This window comes from Lynx rufus, unplaced genomic scaffold (assembly GCF_022079265.1).
Source record: "Lynx rufus isolate CCGP_SWC_20201006 ecotype Redwood Valley unplaced genomic scaffold, mLynRuf1.p SCAF_1, whole genome shotgun sequence".
Classification (NCBI taxonomy): domain Eukaryota; kingdom Metazoa; phylum Chordata; class Mammalia; order Carnivora; family Felidae; genus Lynx; species Lynx rufus.
This window is the reverse complement of record NW_025814823.1, coordinates 85401022-85421354: the sequence shown is the minus strand read 5'-3', so window position 1 is coordinate 85421354 and position 20333 is coordinate 85401022. Positions and strand designations below refer to the sequence as shown.

The 20333-nt window shown below is 36.6% G+C and overlaps 1 protein-coding gene across 1 annotated transcript; it reads left to right on the top strand.

The window, feature by feature from the left end:
• The first annotated feature begins 11324 nt into the window (after positions 1-11324).
• On the top strand, positions 11325-18461 carry LOC124508951 (olfactory receptor 6M1-like). The gene is made up of 2 exons (XM_047075668.1): positions 11325-11559; positions 17698-18461. The coding sequence occupies exons 1-2, from the start codon at positions 11325-11327 to the stop codon at positions 18459-18461; spliced, it is 999 nt and encodes a 332-aa protein (XP_046931624.1).
• Positions 18462-20333: the final 1872 nt, after the last annotated feature.

The following is a 20333-nucleotide window of genomic DNA, read 5'->3' as shown; positions in this document are numbered from 1 at the left end:
CACAGAATCCAAAGCAGGCTCTAGGCTCTGAGCTGTCAGCACAGAGCCCGAAGTGGGGCTTGAACTCACAAATTGTGAGATCATGACCTGGGCCAAAGTTGGGTGCTCAACTGACTCAACCACCCAGGTGCCCCTTGGTACTTTTGGTAAGATATTAGTGTTCTATTCTTCATTCCAATATTAATGATCATAAAATGTTTAAATTGCCCAATAGTAAACATTGCCTGCATTTCTGTCAGAAGTTTCTCTGTATTGTCCCAGTATCCTCAGTTCCGTATCTCATGGGAAGCTTGCCAGTATTGTAACAGTGCTCTGATTCCTCATTATAAAGTTCAAATACCTACCCTTTGCCTGCATTAATCATCAAAATTTTCTCAGTGTTCTACTGACCCGATCCTCAAGAGAATTCCTGCCATAATAAACCAGACCCTCATTCTTATTAGAAGTATGATGGTTAATTTCATGTGTCAACTTGATTGGGTAGGATGTACCCAAAAATATGGACAAATATTTTTCTTAGTGTGCCTGTGAAGTTGCTTCTTCATGAGATTAATGTTTGAATTGGGAGACTGAATAAAACAAATCGCTCTTTTGTGAGTGGACCTCAATCAGTTGAATACCTGGATAGAACAAAAAAGCCTAAGAAGGAAGCATCTCCTGGTTGAATGCTAAGCAGAAATATTAGTTTTCTCTTGCCCTTATACTGGAATATCCACCACTGTCTCTTCTTTCCAGGCCTTTGGACTCAGACTGCAACTATGCCATCAACTCTCCTGATCTCCAGCTTGACAACAGCAGATTGGGGACTTCTCAGCCTACCTTATTGTATAAAAATATTCCTTATACTGCTTCTCTTTCTACCTCTGCCTCTCTGCTTCTATCACTGTGTTTTTGTGTCTGTGTCTGTCTCTGTCCATCTCTGTCTCTCTCTCTCTCCATCTTTCTCTGTCTCTCTCTCTATATAGATATGTCTATCTATCTATCTGTCTATCTATCTAATCTGGGAAAATCTAGATTGTGTGTGTGTGTGTGTGTGTGTGTGTGTAGATAGATAGATCGATAGATAGAATCTCAGGAGAATACTGTCTAATTCAGGTCAGAATATAATGTTCTACATGTATATCCATGTAGTTCCTATTAGTGAATTTCATTCTTTTAGTTCTTCTATATTCTTGTTGATTTTATGTCTAGTAATTCTGCTAGTTGCTGAGAAGGAAGACTGAATTATCTAATTACAAGTGTATATTTGTTTTTTGTTCTTTTAGCTCTACTTGTTTTTTCTTAATGCATTTTGAAACTCTATTGTTTGGTGCATATACATTTAAAATTCTTATATCTTCTTGGTGAATTGATATTTTTATTCATACACCATATCTCATTTTTTCTCTGATTTTATTTGTTTTATTTTATTCACTCCTCGTTTTTTGCTAAAATTAATGTTTCCATGGCATATATTTTTTCATCATTTTAATTTTAATCTACCAATGTTTTTATATTTGAAGTGACTTTCATCTAGAAAATATATGACAGGATTTTTTTTTCAACGTTTATTTTTGGGACAGAGAGAGACAGAGCATGAACGGTGGAGGGGCAGAGAGAGAGGGAGACACAGAATCTGAAACAGGCTCCAGGCTCTGAGCCATCAGCCCAGAGCCTGACGCGGGGTTCGAACTCACAGACCGTGAGATCGTGACCTGGCTGAAGTCGGACGCTTAACCGACTGCGTCACCTAGGCGCCCCCAGGATCCTTTTTTTTTTTTTTAATTTTTTTTTCAACGTTTATTTATTTTTGGGACAGAGAGAGACAGAGCATGAACGGGGGAGGGGCAGAGAGAGAAGGAGACACAGAATCGGAAACAGGCTCCAGGCTCTGAGCCATCAGCCCAGAGCCTGACGCGGGGTTCGAACTCCCAGCCCGCGAGATCGTGACCTGGCTGAAGTCGGACGCTCAACCGACTGCGCCACCCAGGCGCCCCAAAGGGTCTTTTTAAAAATGCATTCTGTTGATGTTCACGATTAAATTGACTTAGGAGATCTCAATGAAATGCCTTCTGTGAGCACTATTAGATTATCAGCTGTGGGAATGAATTACTGTATGCTTAAAAGTCTCTTAACTGGGGGGAAATGCACCCTTACACTTCTAATATTGTGATCTTTCTCCTTCAGTAAGTTGCTATAACATTCAAAATAAAAATTTAAAAGCTGAATCACTATGTTGTACATCTGAAAGTAATGTGATTTTATGTGTCCACTATAAACAAATTTTTAAAAAACAAACATCAACAAAAGCAAATGTAACTTGAGTGAATGCAAAAATAATATGTGGAAATACAAATATCATTAATCTTCTTCCCCATAAAATGAAGAGAGTGAATGAAGGAAGGCAAGAAGTCTCAAATAAATGTATTAAAATGATTTATAAGTCATGGCTTTCCATGGAAGCTATCATACTTTCATGAAGATCTATATTAACTGATGATGATTTAATAAATATAGAAACAAAGTTTGGACAACCAATATATTCAGAAGATGTAAAAACAACATGGAAAATCTTCCCTATTTGCCAGACTCTGACCAAGGCCAAAACATTGCCCAGGGACTTATTCTTGATCCAATGGGCCAGGACACTCCTTCCACTAGATCATATTGGAACTCTCATCCCATCCCAAAAATCCCACTGGGTTCTGACCGCAATTGAAATTTCTTATTGGTTTGTCATAGACACTTCATGTGTTCCACTTGGGTCATGTTAGCCAAGCCCTACAAGAACACATTTATTTCCTGTTTGGATGTCCTGAGCACATTGCATATGACAACAGCCCAATATTTGAGGCTGAAGCTACACATCAGTGGCCCCAATCAAGGGTATTCAATGAATTATTTATGTTCCATATTTCCACCAAGCCTCAGAGAAGATGAAATGTTAATAAAAATTGAAGGGCATGCTTAAGTGGTGGATTAAAAGAGAAGAGAAAATAACCCCAGTCCAAACTACACATCTCAAGTGAGAAACCTGTCATCATAATACAGCATTTTTTGAAGGGGCATTTATTATTTGTGCTGTCTGTTTAATCAGGTTATCCACCTACTTCCTCCAATTCTTCTTTCATGGTTACTGATACATCAATTTCTGTGGTGGACACAAAAAGGGCCATTTAAAAAATGTTTATTTATTTCTTTTGAGAGACAGGGAGAGAAAGAGAGAGGAGGAGAGAGTGAATGCACAGTGGGAGAGGGGCAGAGAGTGAGAAGGAGACAGAGAATCCCAAGCAGGCTCCAAGCTATCAGTAGAGTCCGATTCTGGGCTCAAACCCATGAATTATAAGATCATGACCTGCGCTGAAATCAAGAGTCAATGCTTAACCAACTGAGCCACTCAGACACCCCAATAAAGAGACCTTTTGATAATGTGATTAATAATAAAATTATATCTTTGGTCTTTGTCCCAATTTCTGGAACAGGGCTCCTAATACCCTTGTAATTTCTTAAGTGATAAGAGTGAAGGAATGTCTTGCTATTTATAACAAGTCCTTTTCAACCACATTTGAGTTTATATTTTGGAAAACCCCTATGGATGGAACTTGTTGCCAGGGGAATGAATGATGTGATTACAATATTGGAGCATTCATTTCCAACCCTGACCACTGGGAAGGGGAGAAAAGTAGGAGGTTGATTTAGTCATTAATGGTCAATGATTGAATCAATCATGCCCACCTATGTATTAAAGTTTCTATAAAAAATCCCTAACGTATGAAGTTCAGAGAGCTTCTAGGAAAATTTGGAGGTGCTAGGAGTGTAATGCTCTTGAAGAGGGCTTGGAAGCTCCATGTCCCTTTCTGTATAACTTTCCCTATGCACCTCTTGCATCTTATTATTCCTGAGTTATGTCCTTTTATAATAAGCCAATGATCTAGAAGGTAAAATGATTTTCTGAGTTCTGTGAGCCACTGTAGCAAATTATCAAACTCAAGAAAAGAATCATGGGAATCTCTGTATAGAGACAGCATTCAGAAGTACAGATGACAATGGATCTGTAACTGAAGTGTGCATGTGTGAGAGATGGAGTAGTCTTGAAGTATGGAGACTTTAATCTGTGGGATCTATCTTTAGGTAGTGTGAGAATGAAATTGAATTGTAGGACACCCAATTGGTGTCCACAGAAATTTGGAGAATCGTTTGATGTGAGAAAGGCCCATACATTTTTTGGCCAAAAGTACTGAGAGTAGTAATAGTGTAAACTAAAACAAAGTTGTTTTTCCCTCTTATAATCTCCCATGTTCTTAGACCACTTGCTGAAAATTTAAACAGATAAGGAGATTAGAATCATTCTGAAGTTTTGCCTACAAAGACTTTGAAATTGATGACCATTAATTTAAGGCTCTAGTTTCCTAAGGTGGTCCTCCTGCTTTTTTTTTTGGATAGCCCCTTGTGATGGGTACCAATGTCTAGAATAGAAAATGCTATTGAGCCACAAGAGGAGATCCATATGTGAATATTTGTGTTTTCCCCACTGGAGGATTCATGAAAGATACTATGTTTACTCATCGTACAGAAAAGACTGCCCCTGTCTCAGTTGATGGGGAAAAGTCCCCCAAATGATAGAACATCATCATTTTCAGATCAGTGAACCTGGATAAGCTTGAGGGAGGCATGCGGATCTAATACCTCTTCTCTCTCTCCTGAAGAGTAGACTGTGTGACTCCCACCTCACCAAATTTATTGATATATATGTCCCAGGCTGTTGCCACTGCACTGAACTTGACTAACGAATATGTCACTCATTGTCCAATCCCACCGACAACCATGGCTGCTGTGCCACTTTGTACTATGAATGGACATTTTTCTAAAAATGGAACATTCTGCTACCTAATATACCCCAACTTTATTAATCTAGACCCAGAGTTCCACAGCTGAACTCTTATACTGTAGGAATAAAACACCTCCCAAGATGTTAGCTCATCCCTATAAAAGATGGGGACAATCAGAATGTATGAGAAAAGGATGAAAAACTTTAGGGTTGTTTTGGCCTTGATAGTGGCAGCCTTCTCCTATCCCATTGTTGCTCCTGCCTTATATAGACTGTTCAGTTCCACTTAACGGATCTTCCCTTTGGCAAGGATTTGTGATGAATTGATCTCCATGGTAGTATTATTACACTCTTAGCACTGTGAGGGCCACCTTGGGATATTTTTTTCTAATTTTTTAATGTTTATTTATTTTTGAGAAAGAGGGAGAGAGAGAGAGAAAGAGAGAGAGAGAGAGCAAGAGTAAGGGAGGGGCAGAGAGAGAGAGAGAGGGAGACACAGAGTTGTCAGCTGTCAGCTGTCAGCTCAGAGCTATCAGCACAGAGCCTGACATGGGGCTCAAACTCACAAGGTATGAGATATGACCTGAGCCAAAGTCAGATGCTTAACTGACTGGGCCATCCAGGGGCCCCTGTTTCTTTTTTTAAAGGCCAGACTTTTACTTGTCTTTTCCCTAGCAATGTAACATGCTCATATGGGTCAGCAATAAGAAACTTCAAAATAATCAAAATAGTCCCTCTAATTAACAATATCACACAAAGACAAGTAAGGCAGTAACTCCAAAACCAGGCAGATGCTGATTAGTGAAGGAAATGCCAGGTGATATTACTAACTCTGCTAAAACAAATGAACCAGGGAATTATTCCCACTATCAGGGTCCTCCAGTTAGAAAAGGTTGTATAGAGCCAAACCATAAGAGACTTTTAAAAACTGAGAATAAACTGAGGGCTGATGGGGGTGGGAGGGAAGGGAAAGTGGGTGATGGACACTGAGGAAGGCACCTGTTGGGATGAGCACTGGGTGTTGTATAGAAGCCAATTTGACAATAAATTTCATATTAAAAAAAAGAAAGGGTTGCATAAAACTTGTCCTTGATCTTTTCTGAGGTGACTAATAATACCTTAAACTTTGGAGGCACAGTGAATGAGACCCAATTCTTTGGCCCCAGGATTTTTGAATGACCACAGTCCTCAACTTCCTGATGGCCAGCCAAGACAAGTCTGTGCAATTGCTAACACTTTGTGTTGCACCTGGATCAATGGAATGGCAAAATACAGTCCATTGTACAGCTCATAAATGAAGACTTCAGGTTCTCTGAAGAAAGATTTATTTTGTGATATCTTTTCCTGGCTTGGCAATGATTGGAGCTTATGGCTAAGTTCTATCCTCCAGGTAGCCCTGGTAATACTTCTTGGAATGATCTTGATTGTGACTTTCCTCTCCCTATGGCCTCAGGCTAATTACTCAGTTTTTTGGCACAGCTATTCAAAGCCAAACCTATCTGGTTCAATGTTGAGTTAGTCTATTTCACATTTGAGCTCAAGAAACTAAGGAGATAAAGTTGAAGAGTTTGGCTCCCAGCCAAAACACCATGCATGATCTTATAGGTCCAACCACAGGCTATTACAAGTGCTTTACCTGACAGGTCCCAGAAGGAAAAGCTGCCCTCACTACTCCAGACTTGGTGCACAGCTGGCACACTGCAGACTTAGTGGGAAATTACAGTTAAGGACTCTGGCCCTCCAGCCAGCATGCTCTTATAAATACGTTCCTAGCACAGGTATCTTTATTCAGAGGTCTCATAATCAGAGATACTTGGCCAAACACTTTAGGTACCTCTGAGACACCTACTCATCAGGAGCTCTCAAAGATTCCTTTCTCCACTGTGATTCATTATTCAGTCCTTTACAGCTACTAACCCTTCAAACTCCCCTCCCCTGCCCCTAGAATCATTTTAAGAAGGGCCTTTTGTTGAAGGGGTGGGGTTTTGAGTAGGTTCACAACCGTCTTGGAATCTTCCCTGGTGTAATCAAAGGAAGAGGCAGGCCACTACAGCTTGGTAGTTGACAGTTTCAATAAGAGCAGAGGGAACTTACATATGAGGCTTGTCTTGGATGTCAGGAAGATGAATGGATCCTTGTTCCCACTCTCCAAATTTTAAAAGCTTATAAAGAAGCCCTAACTAGATGCAGTCACATATATATCATGTAGGTGTTTTCAATATCGTATTACATCTCAAGGCTATGTCCTTGGAACAGCTTCTGGGAACCAGAAAATTAAGCAGAACCCACATTCCAGGGGCAGGACAGAGATCAGAGAGCCTCCAAGTGCTTGGGTCTAACTTATAGGTCAATTGGCAGTCATGTCTTTTTGATCATGATCCCCAACATGGGGGTATCTCAGCAGTGACATGATTCCTCCTTGTACTCTAATCCATATGACATTAACCCAGTGTCATTCCATGGGGAAAAAAGGGAATACTGGGGCAGCTGGTACCTTCTTTCTTGCCTCTTGCCTAATTAAGTGAATAAAGTTTTTGCTTATTACTTTCACTTTGGTTCACAGCCTTAATTGACCAACTTTATATCTATTGACTCTTAGATCAGCTCAGAACTCCGATGCTATTAAGAGATTATCAAGGTTGTGTTGTACAAGAGCAGTACACAAGCTTCATTTGCTGTCCTATATGCCAGCTATGGACAGCTAGAATTTAAAAATATATAGGTATATATACAATGGTACCAAACGAAATGAAATATTTCTACACAAATCCAACAGGTTCTATATGTGAAAAACTACAAAAATACTGGTGGAAGAAATAAAAAAAAATCTAAATACACATGGATATTTTCTATGTTTACATGTTGGTAAATTCAATATTGTCAAGATGTCAGTTCTTCCCAACTTGATCTACATATTCAACACAATCCAAGCGAAAATCCCAAAGTAGAATTTCATAGGTATTAACAGATGTATCCTAAAATTTATCTAAGACACAAAGTGCATATAATAGCCAAGATAATGCTAGAAAATGAAAACAAACTAGGAAGATTTAAACAAACTGATTTCAAGACTTATTATAAATCTACAGTAATCATGACTGTATGGTATTGGTAAAAGAAAAATCAAACAGATCAATAAAACAGGACAGGAAGCCCAGAAATACACACCTATATATTACAGTTAGCTAATTATCAACAATGGCTTAAAGGGAACGCAATGGAGGAAAGGCAGTGTCTTCAACAAATTGTGCTGTAATAATTCAATATCGATATACAAAAAAATTCTAGACACTCACCTTACATCTTTTACAAAGAGCAAAATAGATAGATGATAGATAAAATTCAACATTATAAAACTTTAGAGATAAAACATAGATTATCTATAATGACATTTGTTGGAACGATGACTTTTTAGGTACAACATTCAAAGCATGATACAAGAAAGAAAAAATTGAAAGTTGAACTTTATTAAAATTAAAACTTTGCCCTGCTAAAGGTACTATTAAGTGAGTGAAAATCCAAGGCAATGACTGGGAGAAAATATTTACAAATCATGTATCAGATAAGGAGCTTATATACAAATGTACAAAAGAAGCTTAAAATTCACCAGTAAACAAACAACTCAGTTTTGGAAATGTGGAAAATATTTGAATGTACCTCTTGGAAAAGAATATGTCGAGGTGGAAAATTAACCTAAGAAAAGATGCTTCACATCTATGGTCATTCTGGAAAGGGACATTAAAACCAATTTCCCTATAGCCCTTTTAGAATAAGTAAGATAATAAATGAAAAAAAAAATAAATACTAACCCTAGAAATACCTATTGCCGGTAAGAATGTTGAGCAACATACACCATTCTCATTCATTGCTGGTGGGAATGCAAAGTAGTATAGTCTCTTTTTTTAAAAATTGTTTTTAATGTTTATTTCTGAGAAAGAGAGAGTGTGAGTGGGGGAGGAACAGAGAGAGAGGGAGGCACAGAATTCGAAGCAGTCTCCAGGCTCTGAGCTATCAGCACAGAACCCAAGGCAGGGCTCAAACCCACAAACCCTGAGATCATGACCTGAGCTGAAGCCCAACACTTAACCAACTGAGCCACCCAGTCACCCCTGTAAACCCTCTTTTGAAGATGGGTTATCTGACAGTTTCTAACAAAGCTAAACTTAAACATATATTATCTGACAATAATGTCCCTTGTTATTTATTCAACTGATTAGAAAACTTTTGTTTATAAAAAAAGTTGCATGTGAATTTTGTATATAGATGTAGAGACTGGAGTGATAATCTATAAACCACGGAATGCCTAGCATTACTAATATCAACCAGAAGATAGGAGGGAGGCATGGAACAGATTCTCCGCAGAGCCTCCATAATGAGTTAAACCTGCTGACACTTTGATTTCAGACTTTTGATCTCCAGCCTGTGAAGAATAATTTTCTATTGTTTTAAGCCACCACGTGTTTAGTAAATTCTTAAAGCAACCTGTAAGGATTCTGATGATTTGGTTAGTTGGCTGAAACAAGGGCCCAAGGATGTGCTACATTACATGATGTTGAAATGCCAGAACTGTATTAAATAAATAAATAAATAAATACCAACCCTATAAATACTTATTGCTGGTAAGAATGTTGAACAACAGACACCATTCTCATTCATTGCTGGTGGGAATGCAAAATTGTTAGAGTAACAATCCAAAGGATTAAGGAGATAAATATATTAGAATGGACTTTGTCATGTGAGACCAACTCATCTGATGCAGGAAGGTCTAGGTAGATACACTTTTCACCATGACTGTGAGTAATTACTTTGAGAGGAGAGCCCCAGTATCTTTGGAAAATTCTGGAGTCCTTTTTTCTGCAGGTCAGAAATTACAGCGGAAACTGCTACCACTGTACTGGTATCCCTAAATACAAAGGGGACAATGGGATCAGGTGCTGGGAGGTATGTAATAATCAATTACAGTCAATATGTGTGTGATTATCATAATGTATAATGGAGTCAAAACAACAATCACAATAGTCTGATTCACTGAGATGTAGGGCATTAACTAGCTCATCATGGTGTACTCATGAAAAGTGTTAGATGGGCAGTAACTAAATCCTTATTTGGTTTGAATAAGTCAAAGCAATGTGGGTCAAGTGAACAGAAGTCTAACTTGAAATCCCAAAACAGAAAATCATAATCATCAGTCAAATCCCAGACTTAACCCAGATTTGAAATCCAGGACACTTTGAATGAAGGGGAATTCATGTTCCCTTGAGGCAAGATCCCACTACAGTAAAAACATACTATAATGTTAAATGTCCCTCTCAACTGTCTCCAAAAGAACCCATGCCACTTATCAGTGTAAATGTGCATTGAGGAAAGGGGAACAATCAGATTTTGTAGGAGTTAATGGATATTGACATTAATTCCAAGAAAATTAACATATCACTGTGGTTCATCAGTCAGAGTAGGGGTTTATGGAGGTCAGATATTCAATTGAGTTTTAGCTTATGGCTATCTCACAGTGAGTTCATTGGGTCTCTGAAACCATCCTGGGGCTATTTCCCAAGTTCTGAAAAGTACAACTTGAATAGGCAACTAGGTGGTCTTTGGTTGATTGACCTTTAACAAAAGTCTGAGCTGCTTATTTACAGAGATAATGATGCTCCAATAAAATGAATTTTGAAGTATTCCTTACTTTTCAATACCTTGGATGAGTTGGAGAAGGATTGATGTTAATTATTCTTGACTGTTTGGTAGAATTCACTAGTGAATCTATCTGTTCTTGGGCTTTTGTTGTTAGGAGATTTTTGATTACTGATTCAATCTCTTTTACTAGTTATTTGCTCAGCTTTCCGAGTTCTCATGATTCCATCTTGGTGGGTTATATTTTTACGAATTTATCTTACTCTTATAGGTTATCAAATTTCTTGGCATATAACTATCCATACTTTGTATATCTGCAGTATTGGTTTTAATGTCTCCTCTTTCATTTCTGATATTGTTTATTTGCATATTCTCACTTTCTTTAGTGTACCTAAACTTTTGTCAATTTAGTTTTTCTAGTCTCCATTTACTTGATTTCTTTACTGCTCTCAGTTATTTCCTTCCTTGTAGTAACTTGGGTTTAATGTGCTCATTTTCTACTTTCTTGAGTCATAAATTAGGTGGTTTATTTGAGACCTCTCTCAGTGGTGGTTGCACTAGTGTATGATGGGTGGCTGCCAGTGGAGCAGCCACAGAGCTGGGACTGTTGCATATGTTCTCACAGTGTGACAACAGCTCTGGAGTCTGGGGCACTGGCTAGCTTGCAGTGGCATTGGTCCTACTGCCTGGAACATGGGCATATAAGGAATAGCTGTGGAGCTGGAGTCTGGAGGATGGGTACATGGGGAGGTGTACAGAGCTATAGTTTGGCGCTCAAGCATACATGGATGAGTTATGACTCTAGGGTTCAGGGGATCCACAGGGCAGGTAGGGATATTCACAACCTTAGTCCCGTGGTAAAACAACAGCAATTCCTTCTGGGATGATGGAGCAGAGCTGCGTCTCCCAGCAATGGCCACTGTTTACCTCAGTGGTGAGAGCTTTCAGTGTCTTCTGCAACAGCAGTCAACTCGGGTCTGTGATGATGAACACTGCAGGATCCCCATGCTGTGACAGTTGTGGGGAGTCTGTAGCTGTTGTGAGGCGGTGGAGTCCACAACAGCCCAGACTGTTAAGGTCTTCAGCAGAGGAAGCCACTCAACATGGCAATGGCACCTGCTGTATGACAGATACTAGTAGCCTCCCCCTGTGTCTGTGTAGCCTCTCCACACATTGCCAGATGTCTTCACTCTGTTAGTCTCCTGAGTGGTCCTCTCTGTGTGGTGATTCTCCATATTGAGCTCCATTCTGTTACTGTAGACTCTTAATTTTACTTTCAAGCCCTGCAAGGGCTACTTTAGTTTGTTTCTTTTATTTTTATTTATTATTATAATCTAATTTTGTTTTTGTGTGTTGGGAGGGTGATAAAAGCTGATATTTTCTATTCTGCTCTCTTGCTCTTGAATTTTTCATGTTGCTGAACATCAGCAAAAGAAGGGAAGGCAGAAGCAAATCAGTTTAAGACATTAATTACCAAATGTGTTGTCCTATTGGTAGAATAACCATATACTTTATTGTCTAAAGTGGGACAAAGTGATGGTGATGTCAAATAATATTAATAATTTGCTGGGACAACAGGCAGAACCCAAGAATTTCTGAGTCTGACAAATGAAGTTACAATATCTTATATATAAGTGTAATGTACTTTATAATAAGATGATGATACACAAATATATTTTATGACTATTTCTGATTTTAGTCACATACAAAATAATTGAACAGAATTTATTCATATAAAATTGTGTTTCCATTAATTTTTTTTATTTTGTTACATAATAAATAAATGTTAGTTAAGCTTTTATATATATATATATTTTTTACATCAAGCCAAATTACACTATAAGCTGTCTGGTGTTCTCAATATATTTTCACCACATGTGCCTTATTATTATCTTTTCTTCTTCCTGAATTTATTCTTTTAATATCTTCACATGTTAAATGCTCATACTTGTCATCATGTTCTTAAAATGCTGTGACATTGTTCTACCATAACATTTTTATCTCAAAAATCATTTTATTCCCTTTCATGTCTACTGCCCCATTGTTCTTTCAAAGAGCCTCCTCTATGTTTATATTATTTTTTTCCTTACATGTAAAACATATTGGCAACTGTGATGGATAATACCATCTGTGTAAGTTACCTATAGACAAATAAATAAATTTAAAATATGGAATAGACATATAGGGTATAGTTTATAAAGTAGTGTCATGGAGAAAAGCAGATAATAAAAGTGTATATGATTATTATTGCTAAAATTATGTTACATATATAAAATGTTGATTAAAATTATCATAATATGTATTTGTATTTTCAAGTTATGGATAAATTATCTTTCTCCAAATTTATATTTCATAACTCTTTTTAAATTAACTATTTGAGGAGATTCATTACTTTCTGATCTTATGAGGTCTATGGAAATAGTGTGAGAATTCATAATAGAAATCATTATAGTAATTATTGATCACCATGCTAGACATTGAACATAACAGTAGTGAATTCTGGGTATGGTTCCTTTCCTTAAATGCATAATACTCTAGACAGATAAAAGTAGCACACAAAAAACCTAAAACTTGTATGACAGCCCAGCTTAATGGTCACATGGTGGGTTTCTGAAATCACAGCTGTGGAGGTGAAATGGGTTGGTGGGCAGTGGAGTAGCACCAAAATCCCTTTCAAGGAGATCATATTAAGTTACACCTTGAAGAAGAGGAAGATATGGAAAAAAGTCAGGAAGATCTGTTTGGTCCTATGGAGCCCTAAACTAGGAGAAACGTCATAATTCACAAATTTGAAATATAACTTCTAAAAATGAAAAATATTTTGGTTTTCACAGAGGAAAGGAATTGAAATAGAGAAAGGCACAACTATTCTCTTCTGCCTCAAAAGAAGCTATAAAATACAACGTTTTCTCATAGTAGTTTTGCTTATGTATAATTCAAGGCTTCCTGTATATTATGTGATTTATTCTGTCAGATATTGTTCATTGGGAATAAATTGTAAGGCCATAATATCTGTTCATGGTATAATTTTAGCATAAATTATATGAAGCCACTTTCTTATTTACCTTCAATAAGTTCCTAGCCTCCAAATTCTCTATTCTTTTTGGATAAGACCTTCATTAGACTTCAGTCCATAGTGTGAAGGTTGCATTTACAATCCTTTTTTTGAAACGTAATGAAATCTTACAGATTTTGCCACTCTTCATGAATAACAGACAATACTGTAAATTTCCCATAGTCATTCATTCATTCATTCAAACACTCATAAAATACTTTCAACCAGTTCCTATATGCCACTATATTAAGTATTAAAATATCCAAGGTGAATGAAATATTTATTCTGAATAATTTCACTAAAAGTTTGAGAAAAGCATAAATATACTTAGAATGTAGTATATTTCTACACTGTGTAGTTACTACACAGTGTGTGTATATTAATATATATAATATTCAGAGGACCCTAGGAGGAAAGAAAAGTAATTATAATGCTTTCAGAGGGAACACAGCTAGCTGGACATCCATATTAGGCATTAAAACATCAATTTCATTATATCTCATTATATCTAAATGAGAAAGGTGCAGACACTCATTTATGGGAGAAGAAATTACATTTGTGAATCCAACAGTGTAGAAGAGAATATTATTTTTAGCTCACATAAAATAATTCCTGCCAGGACAGGAAAACAATATATATTCAGCAATAATTATAAATAATTTTTTAAAAATATACACACATGTAGTACTACCACAAGTACATACAGGAACATAAGCAAATGAAAAATGTTTGTTCTTTGGGGAAAAATGATAATAAAATGATCAGAAAAATTGAGACCCTTATCATCATCCACACAAACTTACTTTGCATGTCCAATAGATCTTGCCCCTACCCAGGGATCCTTTTTTAGTGAACAACTTCTTCATCAATATTTACCATCCCGCTTGTAGGCTTCAGGTCAAGTAATTAGATTATGTTTGGTGAATAAATCTTTCATACTTATTAGACAGGCACATTATGGTGAAATCATGTTTGCACTTTAATCAGAGTCATCAACTGAAAAGTAATAAAAACAAATAATGGAGTACATATGCTCCTGATATCATAGGACAGAATACTTATAGATTAAAAAAAGAATTACCTAAAACATTTTAGCCAAGTTTTCACAGAAAATAATTAGTTTTACTTGAAGTACATCATCCTTTTAGTCTTAAAACTTCTCCTGGGAACAAAAAGTTCTCTTTGTACATGGGAGTCTCAGAAGAATAGACTCATTAAAAAGTTTCACAAACATAGAGAGAATGAAAACATGACTCCTCCCCACCCAGTCAAGCTCTCTGTGGGCACATAGGCTGAGGAGCTGCTTTTAAAACTATGTTAGCCTCCAAAACTATGCACCTGGAATGCATGGTGCTGTGGAATTGTCCTGTGATATTTTGTCATCACAAGGAGTTGGGACTGAACAGTTTTTATGGGAATCAGTGTTTCCTGGGCCCAAGAATTCAGTTTCAAAAGGAAAGCCAGTGGTACAAAGATGGGAATTTCTTCTGCTTTTTCTTCATCAAAGTCATTTTTATTGGACAGGGGGCACTTCTTGTGAGACAAGACTATGGGGTAATAGAGAAAGAGGTTTACTGTGTTTGGAAAGAAGATGAGGGACTTAACAAAGGTATTCCCTGTGTAAAAACATTTCTAGTAAGAAGATCAAATGCAACTGCATCGAATGTTTTACATTTGTGTGAAAGTGAGATGCTAGGGAAGTTAGAATATTATATGATTAGAACTAAACCTGACATTTGCTTTCAGAAAGTCAGAATTGCTTCATTTTAATGAGAAATAAACTTCCATGCTCTCACACATCTTTCTTTGGGATGTCAAAAATTTCTCCACTTCTGTAATATCTACTTTTCCCCTTTTCTTATCTTAACTTCAATCCAAACATTCAATGTCCAGGTTTGCTTCAAGGCACATTTCATCAAATGGTTCTTCAAACTATTTTGGGGAACTAAACTATGTAACTATGTTTACAGTTAGTTCTTCAAACTATATTTGGGATATTTGCCTTGAATTGTTTAGCCTTGTCTAAATAATGGCATAGTACCTAATACTGTGAAATCATTTATTGAATTGCTTAAAAATAGAGTCTATAAAAATTAGAGATTATATTTTAAATATATTAGCCATTTTGAAAAATGTTTTAATTATTTTTGAGACAGAGGGAGACAGAGAATGAGCAGGGGAGGGGCAGAGAGAGAGGGAGACACAGAATGGGAAGCAGGCTCCACGCTCTGAGCTGGTAGCACAGAGCCTGACATGGGACTCGGACTCACAAACCGCCAGATCAGGATCTGAGCCGAAGACGGAGGCTTAACCGACTGAGCCACCCAGGCGCTCTCTGGCCATTTTTGAAATAAACCCAATCCTATATTTTGGTTATAACTGAATATTACGTATAAATAATTTGGAATATTAATTCCAATTAGTGGATTTGACTTGTCATTCCATTCATAATATTATGCATATTTCTTATCATTTATTTCTAAATACCTTATTTTAATAATCCCCATATACCATTCATTATTTAATTTTTCTGAAACATAAAAATATTATGTCAATTTTTCTTACTACCAACTTATTTTTATTTTTGCTTGTGTTTCTAAAAGTTGCCTACCAAAATTTGATGTAATCTCTCATGTCATATAGTTTCATGAAATTTTGATCTGATTTTCGTCTAATTTTGCATTCCTTGCATTGATAACAGTTTTTATACCATGAATATTACAACTCACATTTCAATTTTTCACATGTGTTTTCTAAAATATTTATACCAATGCTTATATTTTTTACGTATTGAGTCATTTTATGTTGTGTGTATTTCTGGAAAATTGCATTAGTTTTTCATTCCAGTCCTATATGTATAACTGTACCACTTAATATATTGTTTATTGGTACAATTCTTATTGCTGCAGATTTATGATTATTATTTTCAAAATGGATTTTAGTGTTTTTGTTTGTTATTGCAAAAGTAGATTATGTTTATCTCTATCCCCATTTTTTTTGTGTGTGGAGAAAATCACTATTGATGCCTTTGATTTCTGCCAAAGTTATATAATCTCCCTCTAGTTATATTATCGTGGTTATTTTGTATATGATTATTTGTCAAACTAGAGGATTCTTTTGTACTTCTTCTGCCAAGTCACTGTAACCCTCTTTTCTGTAAAATTATTCAGAAACAAACTTTTAATCATCACCCTGTCCCATCAAATATGACATTCCAAAAACATAATAGAAAAATTATCAACACTTTTGCAAATATTAACACATTATTTGTGTAATATTTTACACTGTAAAAATTTCAAGAAGAGGTTAACTTCAATGGAATACAATACAATGCAATGAAAAATAAATGTTAGAAAAGAAGGACAAGTTGAAATCTATAGAGATAACTGGGATTTAAATAAAACCTTTAAAAAGTAATTTTAAATATACAAAGGAAGATAAGCTAATTAATTTTTATTTTTCTGCCTTTACTGGCCATTGGAGCACTAGAATCTCAGGTGAGAAAATGTGCCTGCAAGATGTGCCCACTATCCACGTGGCTCTTGAACCCTAGATGCACCATTGGCTTGAAGCTGGAGTCTGTACTCTCTATGTGCCCTTGTAACATCGGGACAGCCCAGTCTTCATGAGACAAACACTGGAAGTAAATTGCTTCTATATTTACAGGTACCAACTAATCTTTCATTTGTGTATTTTATCAGAACACTTACTGGACAAAGTTCTTATTGATAAAATATATAGTTGTAATTATATATTTAGCACACCCCACCAAAGTGTTACAGAATATAGAAAGGAAAGATGGAGTTATCAAAATTGATTTTCATAGCTCTTCAGCTGTATTTTTGTAGGATATGGTGTACCCAATCATAATATCAATTGTCTTTCTCAATTTTGCTAGAAAAAGTAGCTAAAATTTTATTTTAAATTTCTCCTTGATTTCTTAATTTGATGAATGATTCACCATTCTTTTTCCTATGCTATAACTCTATGTACAGTAAAAAAGAGACATAAATATGGAAAGAAGGAATTGAACATTGGTGACTGAGATTATTCTTGTGGGGATACCAACTACCAGAGCTCTTGGGGGTCTCCTGTTCTTTATTTTTTCATTGGCTTACTTGGTGACAGTCCTTGGAAACAGCCTAATCATTATGCTGATTCTCATGGATTATAGGCTTCACTCACCCATGTATTTCTTCCTCAGCAATCTCTTTCAGTGAAGTATTAACCACAACCCGTGCTGTTCCCAAGATGCTGGCAGGCTTCCTGTCAGACAGAAAGAGCATATCCTTTGGTGGATGCTTCACCCAGTCTTATTTCTACTTCCTCTCTGGATGTACTGAGTTTATCCTTTTTGCAGTCATGTCCTATGATCGTTATGTGGCCATTTCCAGCCCCCTTCAGTACCCAACAATTATGACCAGCTCACTGTGTGTGCATCTTGTTATCCTCTCTTGGTTGGGTGGTTTTCTCCTCATTCTCCCGTCCACTGTCCTTAAGGTGGGGCTGCCATACTGTGGCCCCAATGTGATTGATCACTTTTTCTGTGACAGTGCCCCCCTCCTCCACTTGGCCTGTGCTGACATCCACATCATTGAGCTGTCAGACTTCCTCAGCTCCCTTGTCCTGCTCATCAGCTCCCTCTCACTCACTGTGGTCTCCTATGTTTATGTCATCTCCACCATTCTGAAGATACCCTCAGGTCAAGGTCAACGCAAAGCCTTTGCTACGTGTGCCTCTCACTTCATTGTGGTCTCCATGGGCTATGGGATCTCCATTTTTGTGTATGTCCACCTCTCCCAGAAGAGCAGCTTACATCTCAACAAGATCCTCTTTATCCTCTCTAGTGTTCTCACACCCCTCCTGAATCCCTTCATCTTCAGTCTACGGAATGAAACCATGAAAGATGCTCTGAAGGACAGCTTGGCCAAGGGCTGGAACTTCCTCAAGGGGATGAGGTCCAAGTGACACGATCCATGAGAGTCATTTTAATTCTGGGATCCTCAGCTTCATCCATGATTCCAGCAAAGCCCCATGATGTATGTAAATTAACAAATAGTGTCTGCTATGAAAGTATTTTAACTTGATAACCAAATATACAGGTTTCATGTGTATGTTAGATTTTGAAGATTTTGTTACAATAATTAATATTTTCTTTTTTTTTTTTTTTTTTTTTTTTAAATTTTTTTTTTTTCAACGTTTATTTATTTTTGCGACAGAGAGAGACAGAGCATGAACGGGGGAGGGGCAGAGAGAGAGGGAGACACAGAATCGGAAACAGGCTCCAGGCTCTGAGCCATCAGCCCAGAGCCCGACGCGGGGCTCGAACTCACGGACCGCGAGATCGTGACCTGGCTGAAGTCGGACGCTTAACCGACTGCGCCACCCAGGCGCCCCATACAATAATTAATATTTTCATTTATAAGTGCTAATAGATGATGATGTGTTTAGTAATAGAAGTAATAGTATAGTATTTACTAAAAACTCAGTTTCAGATATCACTTGGTTGGAAATGTATATATTATTTTAAACCATCATAATAAATTAAATTGTAATTAATGTGTGTGTGTGTGTGTGTGTGTGTGTGTGTGTGTGTGTGTTTGCGTTAGGTATAAGACTGCTCTAAAAACTTTGTCTACAATCCAACAAGTTGAACTCAAACACACACACACACACACACACACACACACACACAAGAATTACACCTTGGAATAGAATTTGAAATGTTTTAGTAGGGGCATAAACTCTATCATACTTTGGAATAACATATGCATTATTAATTTGCTTTATACTTCATTTTAGTTCAATTTTATTTATGACATTACTATTTATATGAAAACCTTCCAAAGATATATATATTTTTCCCACAGTTTCTTCAAGTACATGTGTTTTGCAATTTAGTACTACTGATACACATGAAAATCTAATACATTTAAAGTGACAGAGGCACTGTAACAATATAGGATAATTAAAGAGCAAAAATATAGAAGGAGAAATTTAGCAATATGGATTTGTTAAGGACAATTAAGATACCATTTTTGCACAAGCTAGGAAGTAATAATTTGGTTAATGGTAATATTAGAAATTCTTCTTTAGTAAAAATGGTGGTTATACAAGATACAGGAACTTTTCCATACTTCTAAACTGCTGGCTAGAGATAGCAGAAAAATGGGAAATTGAACATGAAGGCAATTCATATGAATTATCTAAACTGAGGAATAGAGGGAAAACAATGAGAAAAAGATGAGTAGCACCAAAGGGAGCCTCGTCACAATATGACATTCTTTAATCTATGTATATTTATATTCCCACAGTGGAAACAGGTGATTTGTGAGGAAAAAAATATGAAAAAAATAGTGATTGATTTAATTCCCAATTCAGATATTTAAACTGACAGATTTCCACGAAAAGAAAAATAAGGGTAGCAAATCTCACCAAAATCATTATCAAGTTAACAACATCTAGGCACACACTAGTCAAACTGCTGTAAACCTGCACTAAAGATAAAATTTGCAAGTAACCACAGGAAATAAAGTCACATTTAATATGTAGAGAAATGGCTAAAAGTCATCTCTGAGTTTTCATGAAAAATTGGTAAGCAACTGACAACAGAAAGACATGTTGAGGGGCTAAAAAAATAAAAACAAATAATAATAAAAAAACCTCTGGAATTCAAACATCCATATCCTTAAAAATGATAATAAAGTAAGGACCTTCCTTATTAAAATAAAACAAAGCAGAAATAATGTGTCACCAGCCCGTGTAGATGACAGAAAATGTTAAAAGATATCTTCAGGCTGATGGAAAATTACTCCAAATGGAAACTTGTATTAATTTATT